Source organism: Procambarus clarkii, chromosome 41 (genome assembly GCF_040958095.1).
Source record: "Procambarus clarkii isolate CNS0578487 chromosome 41, FALCON_Pclarkii_2.0, whole genome shotgun sequence".
Taxonomy (NCBI): Eukaryota; Metazoa; Arthropoda; class Malacostraca; order Decapoda; family Cambaridae; genus Procambarus; species Procambarus clarkii.
The window spans coordinates 23,817,153-23,832,446 of NC_091190.1; the positions used below are offsets into that span (position 1 = coordinate 23,817,153).

Consider the following 15,294-nt stretch of genomic DNA (forward strand, 5'->3'; position numbering starts at 1 on the left):
GCATATGACCTGGTTACCTAGGCCGTCAACCAGGACGTCTAACTTGGATGCTAACTAAAATTTGGCGAGAGAATATTAAAAAATTCAATTTCGCAAACAGTGGTTGACTGTTGTATGAAGTTAAGTGAGGTCTATCAACGAGCCACAGATAATAATATGATATTTAATAAAAATAAGTTCCAGCGCCTGCGCTATGGAAAAAAAAAAGATATAAAAACGGAAACCATATATATTAAACACAGTCAAATCACCCTATAGAATGTAAAAGCAGTGTAAAAGATGTAGGCGAAATCATATCGGAAGATCCTACCTTTACAGAACACCATAAAGTAGCCGCCACGACTCAAGAAAAATGACAGGTTGGAAAACAGGACCTTCCAAACAAGGGATGCCATACCAATGATGATACTTTTCAAGACACTCTCTAGGGTGGAATATTGTTGCACTCTAACAGCCCCATTTAGAGCCGGAGAAATTGCTGACCTAGAGAGCGTGCAAAGATCCTTTACCGCTAGAATCCACTCTGTCATCTTAATTATTGGGACATTGCAAATTCTAAATCAGTATTCTCTAGAGCGCAGACGAGAGAGATACATAATAATCTAAACGTGGAAGATAGTAGAGGGATTGGTTCCAAATCTGTACACGGAAATTACATCACATGAGACCATAAAGCATGGCAGGATGTGCAGAATACATTAAGAAGTATTTCCGAGACTGTTCAACACGCTTCCACTACACATAAGGTGCATAACTGGCCGACCCCTCTCAGTGTTCAAGAGACAACTCTACAAACACGAACGAAGAATACCTGATCAACCAGGCTGTAATTCATACGTCAGGCTGCGAGCTGCTGCTGCCAACAGCCTAGTTAACAAGACAATCAACCGGGAGACCTCGTCGGAGACCGGGCCGTGGGACCGTTGATCCCCGGAAGCTACACAAGGTAGCACAAAAGGAGATATATTACATTAACAATTATATCTATCCTGCACACCTTATAATTATAATGTCAGCCAGTTAGAGAGTTTGTTTCATTTCAGTAGCTGTGTATATAATGTTAATCATTATATACATTATTGGTAGGTCTTTACGCTAATACATAATTATTTGAGCTACGGAGATATTACAAGGTCACTGGAAAGTTGCTTTTTGTTATTATTAGTCTTCATAACACACTACTTTTTTTAATCTCATATGAGGTTTATCTAATGGAAGCGAAATATGAATACACTGCAAGGATTTCAGATATTTTATCCTTAGTAATAAGATGGCTTGCCATTTATACTGTGTGAGTTTAGATTTATCTCTAAATGGCTCGTTTTTATTACAGTCTAAGATATAATGCTCTAGTGTGTGTCCCTGTGTTTGTCCACACACTTTGCACTTTACTTCATCTAGCAACCCGTTCTCGCAAATTCGTATAGTCAATATTGACTTATTAACTACGTGCATAGGTGATATACTAAACATAATAGAAAGGCATCTAGATGCCTTTCCCCAGCGAGCATAAGAAATATTGCCGGAACAACCGTGGACATCTTCAAGAGGAAACTAGATTTATTCCTCCAAGGATTGCCGGACCAACCGGGCTGTGGTGGGTATGTGGGCCTGCGGGCCGCTCCAAGCAACAGCCTAGTGGACCAAACTCTCACAAGTCAAGCCTGGCCTCGGGCCGGGCTTGGGGAGTAGAAGAACTCCCAGAACCCCATCAACCAGGTAGATTCCTATACAAGCCCAACTGCCAGAGGTACATGTGTACCTTGTATCTAACTTGTGTATTTTGCGGGGATCAACGACCCCCCGCCCGGTCTCCGACCAGGTCATCCGGTTGGTCGTCTGGTCAACCAGACCAGACGTGGACGCGGCTGCTCGGAGCCTGACGTATCAATCACAGCCTGGTTGGTCAGGTATTCTTTGACCTGTAGCCAAGTCTTATTCGAGATGTGACAACGTCTTTTGGTCTACTGGTTTTGCTACTTGCCTCATACAAGTTTTATTTAACACATTTCATTGTGAGGAACAATGGACCTGCTAGTTCCAGTTTGCTTTTTTCAAATTCATCCAAGAGTTCTCGTCTAATGACACTTTTAAGGGACCTATTTGATAACTCAAGATTCCGTTCAATACTGTTTTTATTTACTACAACCTTAGCAAGGGCGTCAACTTTATTATGTTCCTGCAGGCCAATGTGAGAGGGAATCCACATCATTTTGATGTTTACCACTTTATTAAGTATGCGTATATATCTGTCTGGCTTTGGAGACAAACACGTTATTGTTTGATTGCAAACAATTTAATGCTAGTAGTGAGGAAAGGGAGACAGAGGTAATTAAGTTGTCTACTTCAGTGTTGTCAATAATTTTTAGGGTTTCCAGTATTGCTTCCAATTCAGCTTGCATTGTGGATGCCCAGTCACTGTTTTATATTTTTTACAATTGTGCTGCCGTCGGGTTGATGAACAATAACAGCACTTCCTGCCCTCCCATCATATGGTCCGAGTCATGTTGTATTTAGTTTGTATTTCTCAAGTGCCTACATCTTAAGTTTCCCCCCCCCCTCCTAACGAAGCTTAAGCAGACCCAGCTTAGACTCGTATGACCTCATGTCATACCACCCAACACTTTCAGCAGCTTTATCTTGCCCAAGGTGACGCTGCAGCTTTATCTTGCCCAAGGTGACTCTCAGCTTTATCTTGTCCAAGGTGACGCTCAGCTTTATCTTGCCCAAGGTGACGCTCAGCTTTATCTTGTCCAAGGTGACGCTGCAGCTTTATCTTGCCCAAGATGACGCTGCAGCTTTATCTTGTCCAAGGTGACGCTCAGCTTTATATTGCCCAAGGTGACGCTCAGCTTTATCTTGTCCAAGGTGACGTTCAGCTTTATCTTGCCCAAGGTGACGCTCAGCTTTATCTTGCCCAAGGTGACGCTCAGCTTTATCTTGTCCAGGGTGACGCTCAGCTTTATCTTGCCCAAGGTGACGCTGCAGCTTTATGTTGTCCAAGGTGACGCTGTAGCTTTATCTTGTCCAAGGTGACGCTCAGCTTTATCTTGTCCAAGGTGACGCTCAGCTTTATCTTGCCCAAGGTGACACTGCAGCTTTATCTTGCCCAAGGTGACACTTAGCTTTATCTTGCCCAAGGTGACGCTGCAGCTTTATCTTGTCCAAGGTGACGCTGTAGCTTTATCTTGTCCAAGGTGACGCTGCAGCTTTATCTTGTCCAAGGTGACGCTCAGCTTTATCTTGTCCAAGGTGACGCTGTAGCTTTATCTTGTCCAAGGTGACGCTCAGCTTTATCTTGTCCAAGGTGACGCTCAGCTTTATCTTGCCCAAGGTGACACTGCAGCTTTATCTTGTTCAAGGTGACGCTCAGCTTTATCTTGCCCAAGGTGACACTCAGCTTTATCTTGCCCAAGGTGACACTGCAGCTTTATCTTGTCCAAGGTGACGCTGTAGCTTTATCTTGTCCAAGGTGACGCTGTAGCTTTATCTTGTCCAAGGTGACGCTCAGCTTTATCTTGTCCAAGGTGACGCTGCAGCTTTATCTTGCCCAAGGTGACGCTCAGCTTTATCTTGTCCAAGGTGACGCTACAGCTTTATCTTGTCCAAGGTGACACTGCAGCTTTATCTTGTCCAAGGTGACGCTGCAGCTTTATCTTGCCCAAGGTGACGCTGCAGCTTTATCTTGCCCAAGGTGACGCTCAGCTTTATCTTGTCCAAGGTGACGCTCAGCTTTATCTTGCCCAAGGTGACGCTCAGCTTTATCTTGCCCAAGGTGACGCTCAGCTTTATCTTGCCCAAGGTCACGCTCAGCTTTATCTTGTCCAAGGTGACGCTGCAGCTTTATCTTGTCCAAGGTGACACTCAGCTTTATCTTGTCCAAGGTGACGCTGCAGCTTTATCTTGCCCAAGGTGACGCTCAGCTTTATCTTGTCCAAGGTGACGCTCAGCTTTATCTTGTCCCAGGTGACGCTGCAGCTTTATCTTGTCCAAGGTGACGCTCAGCTTTATCTTGTCCAAGGTGACGCTGCAGCTTTATCGTGTCCAAGGTGACGCTGCAGCTGTATCTTGTCCAAGGTGACGCTGCAGCTTTATCTTGTCCAGGGTGACGCTGCAGCTTTATCTTGCCCAAGGTGACGCTGTAGCTTTATCTTGTCCAAGGTGACGCTGCAGCTTTATCTTGTCCAAGGTGACGCTCAGCTTTATCTTGTCCCAGGTGATGCTGTAGCTTTATCTTGTCCAAGGTGACGCTACAGACGTTGAAACACAAGAGGAAGATCACAGATCGTCAGTGTGTACTCACCTATTTATGCCTGCAGGATCGAGCACTGACTCTTGAATCCCGCCTTTCGAGTATCCACCACAGCCCGGTTGGTTCGGCACTCCTTGGAGAAAATTATCTAGTTTCCTCTTGAAGATGTCCACGGTTGTTCCGGCATTATTTCTTATGCTCGCTGGGAGGACGTTGAACAACCGCGGACCTCTGATGTTTATACAGTGTTCTCTGATTGTGCCTATGGCACCTCTGCTCTTCACTGGTTCTATTCTGCATTTTCTTCCATATCGTTCACTCCAGTACGTTGTTATTTTACTGTGTAGATTTGGGACCTGGCCCTCCAGTATTCTGGTCCTGTTTCCCTATCATACCTAGTTTTAAAATGCTGAATATAATTTGCTTCCACATCTGTGTGTGTGTGTGTGTGTGTGTGTGATAGAGAGAAAAAGGTTGATTGGTTGACAGTTGAGAGGCGGGCCGAAATAGCCAGAGCTCATCACCCACAAGTGGGCATGTGGCCACATCTTGACGCCTCACTGGATGTGGCAACACTGGATGTGGCAACACTGGGTGTGGCGTCACTGGGTGTGGCGCCACTGGGTGTGGCAACACTGGATGTGGCAACACTGGATGTGGCAACACTGGATGTGGCAACACTGGATGTGGCAACACTGGGTGTGGTGTCACTGGGTGTGGCGTCACTGGATGTGGCAACACTGGATGTGACGTCACTGGGTGTGGCGTCACTGGATGTGGCAACACTGGATGTGGCAACACTGGGTGTGGCGTCACTGGGTGTGGCAACACTGGGTGTGGCGTCACTGGATGTGGCAACACTGGGTGTGGCGTCACTGGATGTGGCAACACTGGGTGTGGCGTCACTGGATGTGGCAACACTGGATGTGCAGTTGCAATCGCAGGAATGCACAGTTACCGTTGTCTCCTTCAAACTACCTTCGACCTTCACGTTAACATTGTTACATTAGTGCTAGTACACACTTGACGCTACATTGACGAAAATATAATCACGTGGAAAGCCTTTCTCGTCAGCGAGACGTAGAGTTAAAAGGTAGGTAATTATTACGTTGTTGTGGTGCTGAGTCAGTTATGGTGGTCAACGCCTTAATGTAAGCACAGAGCAACACTGATCACACACACCTGTACCACACCTGACCTTCACCGGGGGAGACCTGGTGTTAACTAGTTATAACACGGGTAATGTTTGAGAAGCCCAGACAGCACTGTGGAGAGAGGTGTTCCATATACCATAGCCTAAATATGTTTATAGAAATTTATACGGGTGAGAGGATGAGTGGAACCCAGCGGGTGTTGTTCCTATTGGGGGATGTTGTGGAGGCCATGACGGCGTGTTCCCTCACAAGAGTAGTGACGGTGATCAGTAATCTCACACTCCGGGACAAAATACATATAACATAAGAGACCGTTACATTGTATAAAGCGTGTCAGGGGAAACTCCTGCTGCTTGAACAGTAACCACACACAACACTCATCAAATACCAAATAAGGAACGCCTGAAAGAATGATATGGACTGCTCAGTGTAATCACAAAAACGTCATACCTGAGATAAAATGGTGGCCTTACGATGGGATCGAACTCGCGTCTCTGGACTCCCCAGACTTAAGCACTACCAATTGAGATACTCAGCATATAATGGTGTAGTTGGCAGTGTGTGCCTGGGGAGACCAGGGTGGACTTCTTGTAAGAACTTATCTAATTTGTTCTTGAAGAAGTGCCGGACCAACCAGGCTGTAGTCGATATGTGGGCCTGCGGGCCGCTCCAAGCAACAGCCTGTTGGACCAAGTTATCGCAAGTCGACCCTGGCCTGAGGCCGGGCTCGGGAAGTGGCAGACCTCCCGAGATCCTCTCCAGGTAAGGTACGCGGGTCCGATCCCATCAGACGACTTCACGTCAAGGTCCAGTCGGTAGTGAGAGTATCTGTAGAGTCCACACACGCTCACTATTGTACCACGGGAGAGGCTGGGGCTGGCAGTCAGTCAGGCGCGGTTTCCAGTCACCTAAGAAACTCCAGTTGATTTTATTATTATTATTATACGTCAATCTTGGGCGTAACGTAGTACACACATGTACTATACTAGGCTTAGGAGAGGTTAGGAAGTTGCCCACTTGTATAGTACATCAATAGTACACAACATTGTTTGGTGTGACACTCCTCATTTAGTACACACACGGCACCTTCTGTGTGTACACTGATGCTTGCTGCGTCGCCTCGCACCCGACACCAAACACCCGACAGTGAACCTTATATCAAACACCTGACATCAAACACCTGACATCAAGCACCTGACATCAAACACCTGACATCAAACACCTGACATCAAACACCTGACATCAAACACCTGACATCAAACACTCGCGTCTACAAAGCAGAAATTCTTTACAAATAACACACAAGATATAATAAGCAATATCAGAGAAAAATGCAATTTGATGGCAAACAAGAGGTAGCCCTCAGCAAACACACTCAAAGTTCCCACACAGTGTGTTAAGCACTACTGAGTCGTTACAACGTCGTGACGTAAAAGTAACGTTGGCCGCGTTGTTTGCTGGTCACGCAACACGTCACAGTCCTGGGAAACGTACCCACACACGTGTGACCTGCCAGGGGGCCGTGTGTGACGTCACGTTCAGAGCAGAGTGTCAACAAACCATTACCGAACGTCAGTAAACACTTGACTCATATATGGCGCCTAACACTTGAGGAACAGCAAGATCAGAGGCCGGTGCGTAATTTCCTTTAAGGGTAGTTACAGGATCAGAGCTACGCTCGTGGTGTCTCGTCTTCCCAGTACTCTGTCGTATGACTCTTTGAAACTACTGACGGTTTTGGCTTCCATTAACACCTCAGTTTAGTCTTATATATATATATATATATATATATATATATATATATATATATATATATATATATATATATATATATATATATATATAATGACGGAAACTGTCACAATTGTCAATTGTGACAATTTATGTGACGTGGGCGTGGATCAGTAACTTCTCTGAGCTTCAGTAGTAGTCAGGGGAAAGTCGAAAATAACAGTTTGGCAGCAGGATGCTGCTTCTGGAAACTTTCCTTATTAAGACTACTCAATAGCTCGGTCGATAGAGCTTCGGGCTCTCACGCGTGGTGTCCGTAGTTCGAGTCTCCTTGAGTCCTGGTGAATGGAAAATTCATGTTTTAAGTGTTCAACAAACCTTCTGTTAGTCTGTAGTTTGTTTCGTGTGACGTATGCCAAATTTGTCTGTGATTATGTATACCTTGTGTGACTGTGTAGTGGAAAATATTAGAGGGGCTGGTCCCAAACCTACACACAGAAATAACATCACATGAGACCAGGAGACATGGCAGGATGTGCAGAATACCCCCGTTGAAGAGCAGAGGTGCAACAGGTACTCTGAGAGAGAACTCTTATCAACATCAGAGGTCCGAGACTGTTCAACACGCTTCCACTACACATAAGGGGCATAACTGGCCGACCCCTCACAGTGTTCAAGAGAGAACTGGATAAACACCTCCAAAGGATACCTGATCAACCAGGCTGTATCTCATACGTCAGGCTGCGAGCAGCCGCGTCCAACAGCCTGGGAGACCTGTCCTAGACTGGGCCGCGGGGACATTGACTCCCCCCTCAGAGGAAAGGTAAGGGGCCAGATTCACGAAAGCACTTACGCAAGCACTTACGAACGTGTACATCTTTCCTCAATCAATGACGGCTTTGGTTACATTTATTAATTAAACAGTTTACAAGCATGAAAACTTCCCATTCAACTGTTGTTATTGTTACAAACAGCCTCCTGGTGCTTCGGAGCTCATTAACTGTTTAATAATTGAAAACAAAGCCGCCAAAGATTGAGAAAAGATGTACAGGTTCGTAAGTGCTTGCGTAACTGCTTCGTGAATCTGGCTCAAATTATCTAAGATCTCTGACCTGACTCAGGTCAGAGATCTTAGACTCTGCGACACATCTTCCAGCAACCTGACGAGGGGAAGCAACTAGAAATGAAACTAATCTCAAGTTGATCTTCAGGAACAATGAGAAATAATTAGGCACATTACACGAATTCTCTCTCGACGGACCTTACCTCCTCCCAGATTACCTCCTCCCAGATTACCTTCTCCTCCTCCTCCTCCCAAGTTGCCTTTTTCCTCCTCCTCCTCCCCCTCCTCCTTCCTCCAAATTGAACAGAGACTGAAGCATTCATATCAAATTAAAGAAAGGCAACTAGAACAGAAAGCAATTCAAGAAATAAAGAAAAACCCAAATTATTTCTTCACATATGTTAAATCAAAAACAAAAATCACTGCCAGTATTGGACCCATTCGTATTAGTGAAGATTCATATACCGAGGATGACAAAGAAATTAGTGAAATCCTAAGAAAGCAGTATGAGGACATGTTTAGCACTCCGATAAACAACATGAAAGTAGAAGATCCCGACAACTTCTTTACGCGTGATATCCAAACCCCTGTAAATATATCTGATATCAACACGAGCTTGACAGATTTTGAAAGAGAAATTGACAATATGCCCATGCACTCAGCCCCAGGTCAAGACTCATGGAATTCAATATTTATTAAGAAATGCAAAGTGCCAGTAGCACAGGCACTCAGTATAGTGTGAAAGAGTGGAAGAATGGCTTGGACACGGGGGAGATACCAGATGCACTTAGAGTAGCAGACATAGCCCCTCTACACAAGGGAGGGAGCAAAGCATTTGCAAAGAATTATAGACCAATTGCACTAACGTCGCACATAATAAAAGTATTTGAGAGAGTGATCAGGAGTCAGGTCACCAGTTTCATGGAAACCAATGATGACCACAACCCAGGCCAACATGGATTTAGAGCAGGAAGATTATGCCTCTCACAGCTACTTGAGCGCTACGACAAAGTCACTGAGGCATTAGAAGAAAAACGGAATGCAGATGTAGTATACACGGATTTCGCAATGGCATTCGATAAATGTGACCATGTTAGTGATAACACACAAAATGAGGTCAATGGGATTAACTGGTAAAGTAGGACGCTGGATACTCAGTTTTCTGTCGAACAGAACACAAAGAGTAACAGTCAACCATATAAAATCGAGTCGAAGCGCAGTTAAAAGCTCAGTACCTCAAGATACAATCCTTGCATCACTGCTTTTCCTTATTCTCATATCAGATACAGACTCAAATACAAGTCGCAGCTTCGTATCATCCTTTCCAGATGACACAAAAATCAGCATGAAAATTAGCTTTGATGAAGACACTGAAAAACTACAAGCAGATATTAATAAAGTTTTCGATTGGGTAGCAGAAAATAGCATGATGTTTAACAGTGACAAATTCCAGGTACTCAGATACGGTAAAAATAAGAACCTTAAATATAATACAGGGTACAAAACGCAATCAAATTTACCCATAGTTGGAAGGCAACATGTAAAGGATTTGGGAATAATAATGTCTGACGAGCTAACGTTTAGGGAGCATAACCAAGCAAATATTGCGTCAGCCAGAAAAATGACAGGATGGATTACGAGAACTTTCAAATCCAGGGATCCCATCACAATGGATGTACTCATCAAATCACTTGTGCTGTCCCGTCTTGAGTACTGCTTAGTACTCACTTCCCCCTTCAGAGCAGGAGAGTTTGCTGAAATAGAGGGAATACAGAGAACATATACGGGATACGTAAACGAGATAAAGCATCTAAATTATTGGGATCGTCTCAAAGCTCTCCAAATGTACTCGCTAGAAAGACGACGGGAGAGATATGAAATAATATACACGTGGAAAATACTGGAGGGCCAAATCCCAAATCTGCACAGTAAAATAACAACATACTGGAGTGAACGATATGGAAGAAAATGCAGAATAGAACCAGTGAAGAGCAGGGGTGCCATAGTCACAATCAGAGAACACTGTATAAACATCAGAGGTCCGCGGTTGTTCAACGTCCTCCCAGCGAGCATAAGAAATATTGCCGGAACAACCGTGGACATCTTCAAGAGGAAACTAGATTGTTTCCTCCAAGGAGTGCCGGACCAACCGTGCTGTGGTGGATATGTGGGCCTGCGGGCCGCTCCAAGCAACAGCCTGGTGAACCAAACTCTCACAAGTCAGTAGAGTAGAACTCTACTCCTTCATAGTAGAGTAGAAGGGAGGAGTAGGGGAGTAGAAGAACTCCCAGAACCCCATCAACCAGGTATTAAGCAGCAGGCACCTTCCTCCACCTCCCATGTCACCTTCCTCCTCCTCCCATGTCACCTTCCTCCACCTCCCATGTCACCTTCCTCCACCTCCCATGTCACCTTCCTCCACCTCTTATGTCACCTTCCTCCACCTCTTATGTCACCTTCCTCCACCTCCCATGTCACCTTCCTCCTCCTCCCATGTCACCCTCCTCCCATGTCACCTTCCTCCTCCTCCCATGTCACCTTCCTCCCCCTCCCCTCCCCTCCCCTCCCCTCCCCTCCCCTCCCCCACCTTCCACGTGGCCGGTGGCGTGTCCCCTCTCATCCTGATGGCTAATTTTCTGCCTGCCACTCTCTATACCGTGGTGGTGGGGATGGGTAGCCTGTCGCTGGGGTAATAAGCCCCACTCCCCACGGTTTACCTGCAACATGCACCCCTTTTTTACCTTAGGCGTCTTGCCTTATGGAGTGTTGTGGTGCTTGTGCTTGCAAGTAGGTAGGTTAGGTTAGGTTAGGTATACATCTCTTGAGCTCAGTGTTGTGTAAGGAATGCAAGAAGTAAGTGGTCGTGCACACAACGAGTCTACAAGATGCAACTGTCAGTTGTGCAATAAAAGCCACAAGAGCGTGAGGTAAATGTGAGACAGTCATGATGATAGCGTGTCTTGGTAGCACGCGTGTGTGTGTGCTTGTGGGAGGCCAGGGACGCCAGTTCGATTCCGTTGCATGGCCCTCGATATTTTCTCAACTGGCAAGTGTGCCAGTTCTTACGGCATCTTCCTTTACATATTTATTATGTCAGTGTTACGGGCAACAACATTGTATATTAACCATTACTATGATATCTTATTAAACCAGCAATATGATATCTTATTAAACCGGCAATATATCTTATTAAACCGGCAATATATCTTATTAAACCGGCAATATATCTTATTAAACCGGCAATATATCTTATTAAACCGGCAATATATCTTATTAAACCGGGCAATATATCTTATTAAACCGGCAATATGATATCATATTGCCGGTTTAATTAGATATCTAATTAAACCAGTAATATGGCACCTCATTTAACCGATTATGTGATATTACACCCAACTCACGAGTCTAAAAATAAATGAATTGACGTTTGGGTCCGTACAAATCTTTCATTTTTTGTTACACAATGTGTGTTTTGGGTCCGTCTTGGACCCATAAGGGTCCGTCGTGGACCCATAAGGGTCCGTCGTGGACCCATAAGGGTCCGTCGTGGACCCATAAGGGTCCGTCGTGGACCCATAAGGGTCCGTCGTGGACCCATAAGGGTCCGTCGTGGACCCATAAGGGTCCGTCGTGGACCCATAAGGGTCCGTCGTGGACCCATAAGGGTCCGTCGTGGACCCATAAGGGTCCGTCGTGGACCCATAAGGATCCGTCGTGGACCCATAAGGATCCGTCGTGGACCCATAAGGATCCGTCGTGGACCCATAAGGATCCGTCGTGGACCCATAAGGGTCGTCCAGGACCCATAAGTGTCCGTCGTGAGACCCGTCGTAGACTCACGACTTCATAATGGTGCAGGACGAACCCAAACGTTGACCTTTCTTTGATTTTGAGATTTGTAGGTCGGGTGCCTAATTCTTAGCCACGTTATTGTGACTTGTTTTCTGACTATGATTATTAGAAGAATACTTTTATATATATATATATATATATATATATATATATATATATATATATATATATATATATATATATATATATATATATTTATATATATATATAATATAATGTGTTAATGAGCAAAGACGTCGTGTGAGTCCTTTAATAGCTTGACAGAGCAGGATTTAGTGCACCATTGAGGGTTGAACGTCCATCAGGAGGAAGGATACCAAACACTTGCCCGACTAATACCACCGTTACCGAGGCAGCAGCCGCCGCCTCTGCCGCTTGTACAGCGTCTGAGTGATGCTGGGAGATGCATCTTAGTGGTCCTCGCGGGGGCGCCCTCTGCATGCTAATATGGGTCAAAAATATACCTTCAAGAGGAGGTGGTGGAGGAGGAGCGCTGCAGGGCTGGCCAGTGTACGCTGAGGACGGCGGGTGGACGGGCCTCGGCCCCATGCTCTACATCCCTCATTCTTCCTTCACATAACGTAGGAGAATAGGCGAATAAAAGATAACGTAGATGAATAAAGAAAAAATATATAAATCATAACAGATAACCGAAGAATGGTTTAAGTAAAATTTGCTATATGATTCGAATGTACTAGGCTTTTGTTTTTTATTTGGTGAGCGTATTATATTTTTTATTAACATCTTTATTAACAAAAATTAATTAATTTTGTTTTTTGGCCTACCGGCAACTTTATTGTGTTCTTTAAAGGTAAGGTCTTCCGACATGAATACACCCAAATCCTTTACATTGCCTTTTCGTTCCATGTTATGATTTGACTGAGTTTTGAACGTGGTTTCCGTTCTTATATTTTCATTTTTTTTCCGTAGCGCATGAGCTGAAACTTATCTTCGTTAAACACCATATTATTTTCTGTAGCGCATAGAAAGACCTGATTTACATCTGATTGGAGGTTTGCCGTGTCCCCTATGTTGTCTACTCTCATGAAGATCCTAGTGTCATCTGCAGAGGATGATACAGTACTATAGATTGTGTCCTTGTCTATGTCCGATATGAGGATGAGAAAAAGTACTGGAGCACAAGCACAGTACCCTGGGGGGACTGAGCTCTTCACGGTTGATGGGCGGGATTTTATTTTGTTGACTATTACACATTGGGTTCTGTTAGTCAGGAAATTGTAGATCCATCTGCCTATATTTCTGGTAATTCCTTTTGAACGTATTTTATGTGCAATAACACCATGGTCACATTTATCAAAGTCTTTTTGCGAAATCTGTGTAAAATTACATCAGCGTTTTGTTTGTCTTCCATAGCATCTAATGCCATGTCATAGTGGTCCAGCAACTGTGACAGGCAAGAGCGCCCTGTTCTGACACCTTGTTGTCCGGGGTTACGGAGATGCTGTGATTCCATGTATTTTGTGATCCTACATGATGTGTGATGCTATCGGTCTGTAATTTTTTGCCTCTGGCTTATACCTCCTGCAGCAAGCTGACCCAAGCCACTGCTAGTTAGTCTCCCTTAATTGCCACCGTTCACTACAATAGCTGATTGATATTCACTTTGGCAACAAAGTGTGACTGGATCCTTATTCTCCAAAATTGATGGTAAATTACATTGGTACTTGAACTATGTTAATTGTTAATTACTGTAATGAATAGCACATGAATTACTTCAAATTTTAAGGAATTAACACAAAGGGGCCTCGTAGCTTGGTGGATAGCGCGCAGGACTCGTAATTCTGTGGCGCGGGTTCGATTCCCGCACGAGGCAGAAACAAATGGGCAAAGTTTCTTTCACCCTGAATGCCCCTGTTACCTAGCAGTAAATAGGTACCTGGGAGTTAGTCAGCTGTCACGGGCTGCTTCCTGGGGGTGGAGGCCTGGTCGAGGACCGGGCCGCGGGGACACTAAAGTCCCGAAATCATCTCAAGATAACCTCAAGATAAGAAGAAGGGAGGATGTGGCAACTCCCGCGCCGCATGTTATTCTCTTGACCCGAGACGAGTCACGGCCTCACCAGATCAACACTAATTACCATCATAATTGAACTCAATATGCACTTGGCCGAATAAGGGAATTGAATATCTATTCATAAATGATGTTAAACTAACATAGGTTCTTATCAAAGGCAGTTATTAACTACAATTACTTTTAATAACATGGATTTTTGTAAATTGGTAAATTAAACACAAAGGAAGGATGTGGCAATCTTGACTAATCACTCAAGCCCTAATCCCTTGGGAAGACCTTTCTTGCTAGAGTTCAGGTCAGAGTTCTCTCTCACAGCTAAAACCAGAGTGCTTCTCACTCCCGGTGTATCCCACATTTTAACAAAATAGTTTTAATACAAATTAATGAATATTCTTTTAATACCGGATATATACCTTCTATAAACAGCTGCACTGTTATACTGATCTGGGAATACTGTTGTCTGACGACCTAACGTTTAGGCAGCATAACCAAGCAAATATTGCGTCAGCTAGAAAAATGATAGGATGGTTTACGAGAACTTTCAAATCCAGGGATCCCATCACAATGGTTGTACTCTTCAAGAATATATTTGTATATATTCAAGTCAAATATATACAAATATTGGGTCTGGCACTATCCACCCGGGGTGTAGTGGATATGTGGGCCTGCGGACCGCTCCAAGCAAGTCTGTTAGACCAAGTGTTCTAGTCAATCCTGTTTCCGGGCCGGGATTTGGGAGTAGAAAAATTATCTGAATTCCATAAAGGTACAATGAATTCTGGCTCCAGAACAGGCTTCGAGAGTAGAATTCTTGAAACCCACTAGTGATAAAAACCTTATTAGGCTCTATCATATCTACATTTGAAGCTGCGTATGGAGTCTCCCTCTGCAACTCCACTTCTTGGGGCGTTCTCTTTGATCACTACTGACACTAAAAACTCATTCCTGGTGTTGCTACGGTTCATTGTGTACTCCCAGCTTTCACCTGTGACACCCCCCCCCCCAACCGGCCCCCTCTTCGTATACCACCCATGCTAAATATAAATAGTCTTTGGTCCATAAATTCCTTTCAGAATTGTGTACGAGGTAATAATTTACGTCTACCCTACCCTACCCTACCCTACCCTACCCTACCCTACCCTACCCTACCCAAACTCTTATCTTCCAGCGACCTGAAGGTCAGCTCCCAGACAAGAGGGAGCAAGCTT

General features: G+C 44.5%; 1 protein-coding gene across 1 annotated transcript in view; it reads left to right on the plus strand.

The window, feature by feature from the left end:
* Positions 1-2,786: 2,786 nt before the first annotated feature.
* The window catches only part of LOC138373176 (uncharacterized PE-PGRS family protein PE_PGRS54-like), a 41,460-nt gene continuing 28,952 nt past the window's right edge, over positions 2,787-15,294 (plus strand). The window contains exons 1-2 of the mRNA XM_069339201.1: positions 2,787-3,004; positions 8,630-8,789. Coding sequence (XP_069195302.1) covers positions 2,787-3,004; positions 8,630-8,789 — 378 coding nt within the window. The remainder of the gene's footprint in view (positions 3,005-8,629; positions 8,790-15,294) is intronic.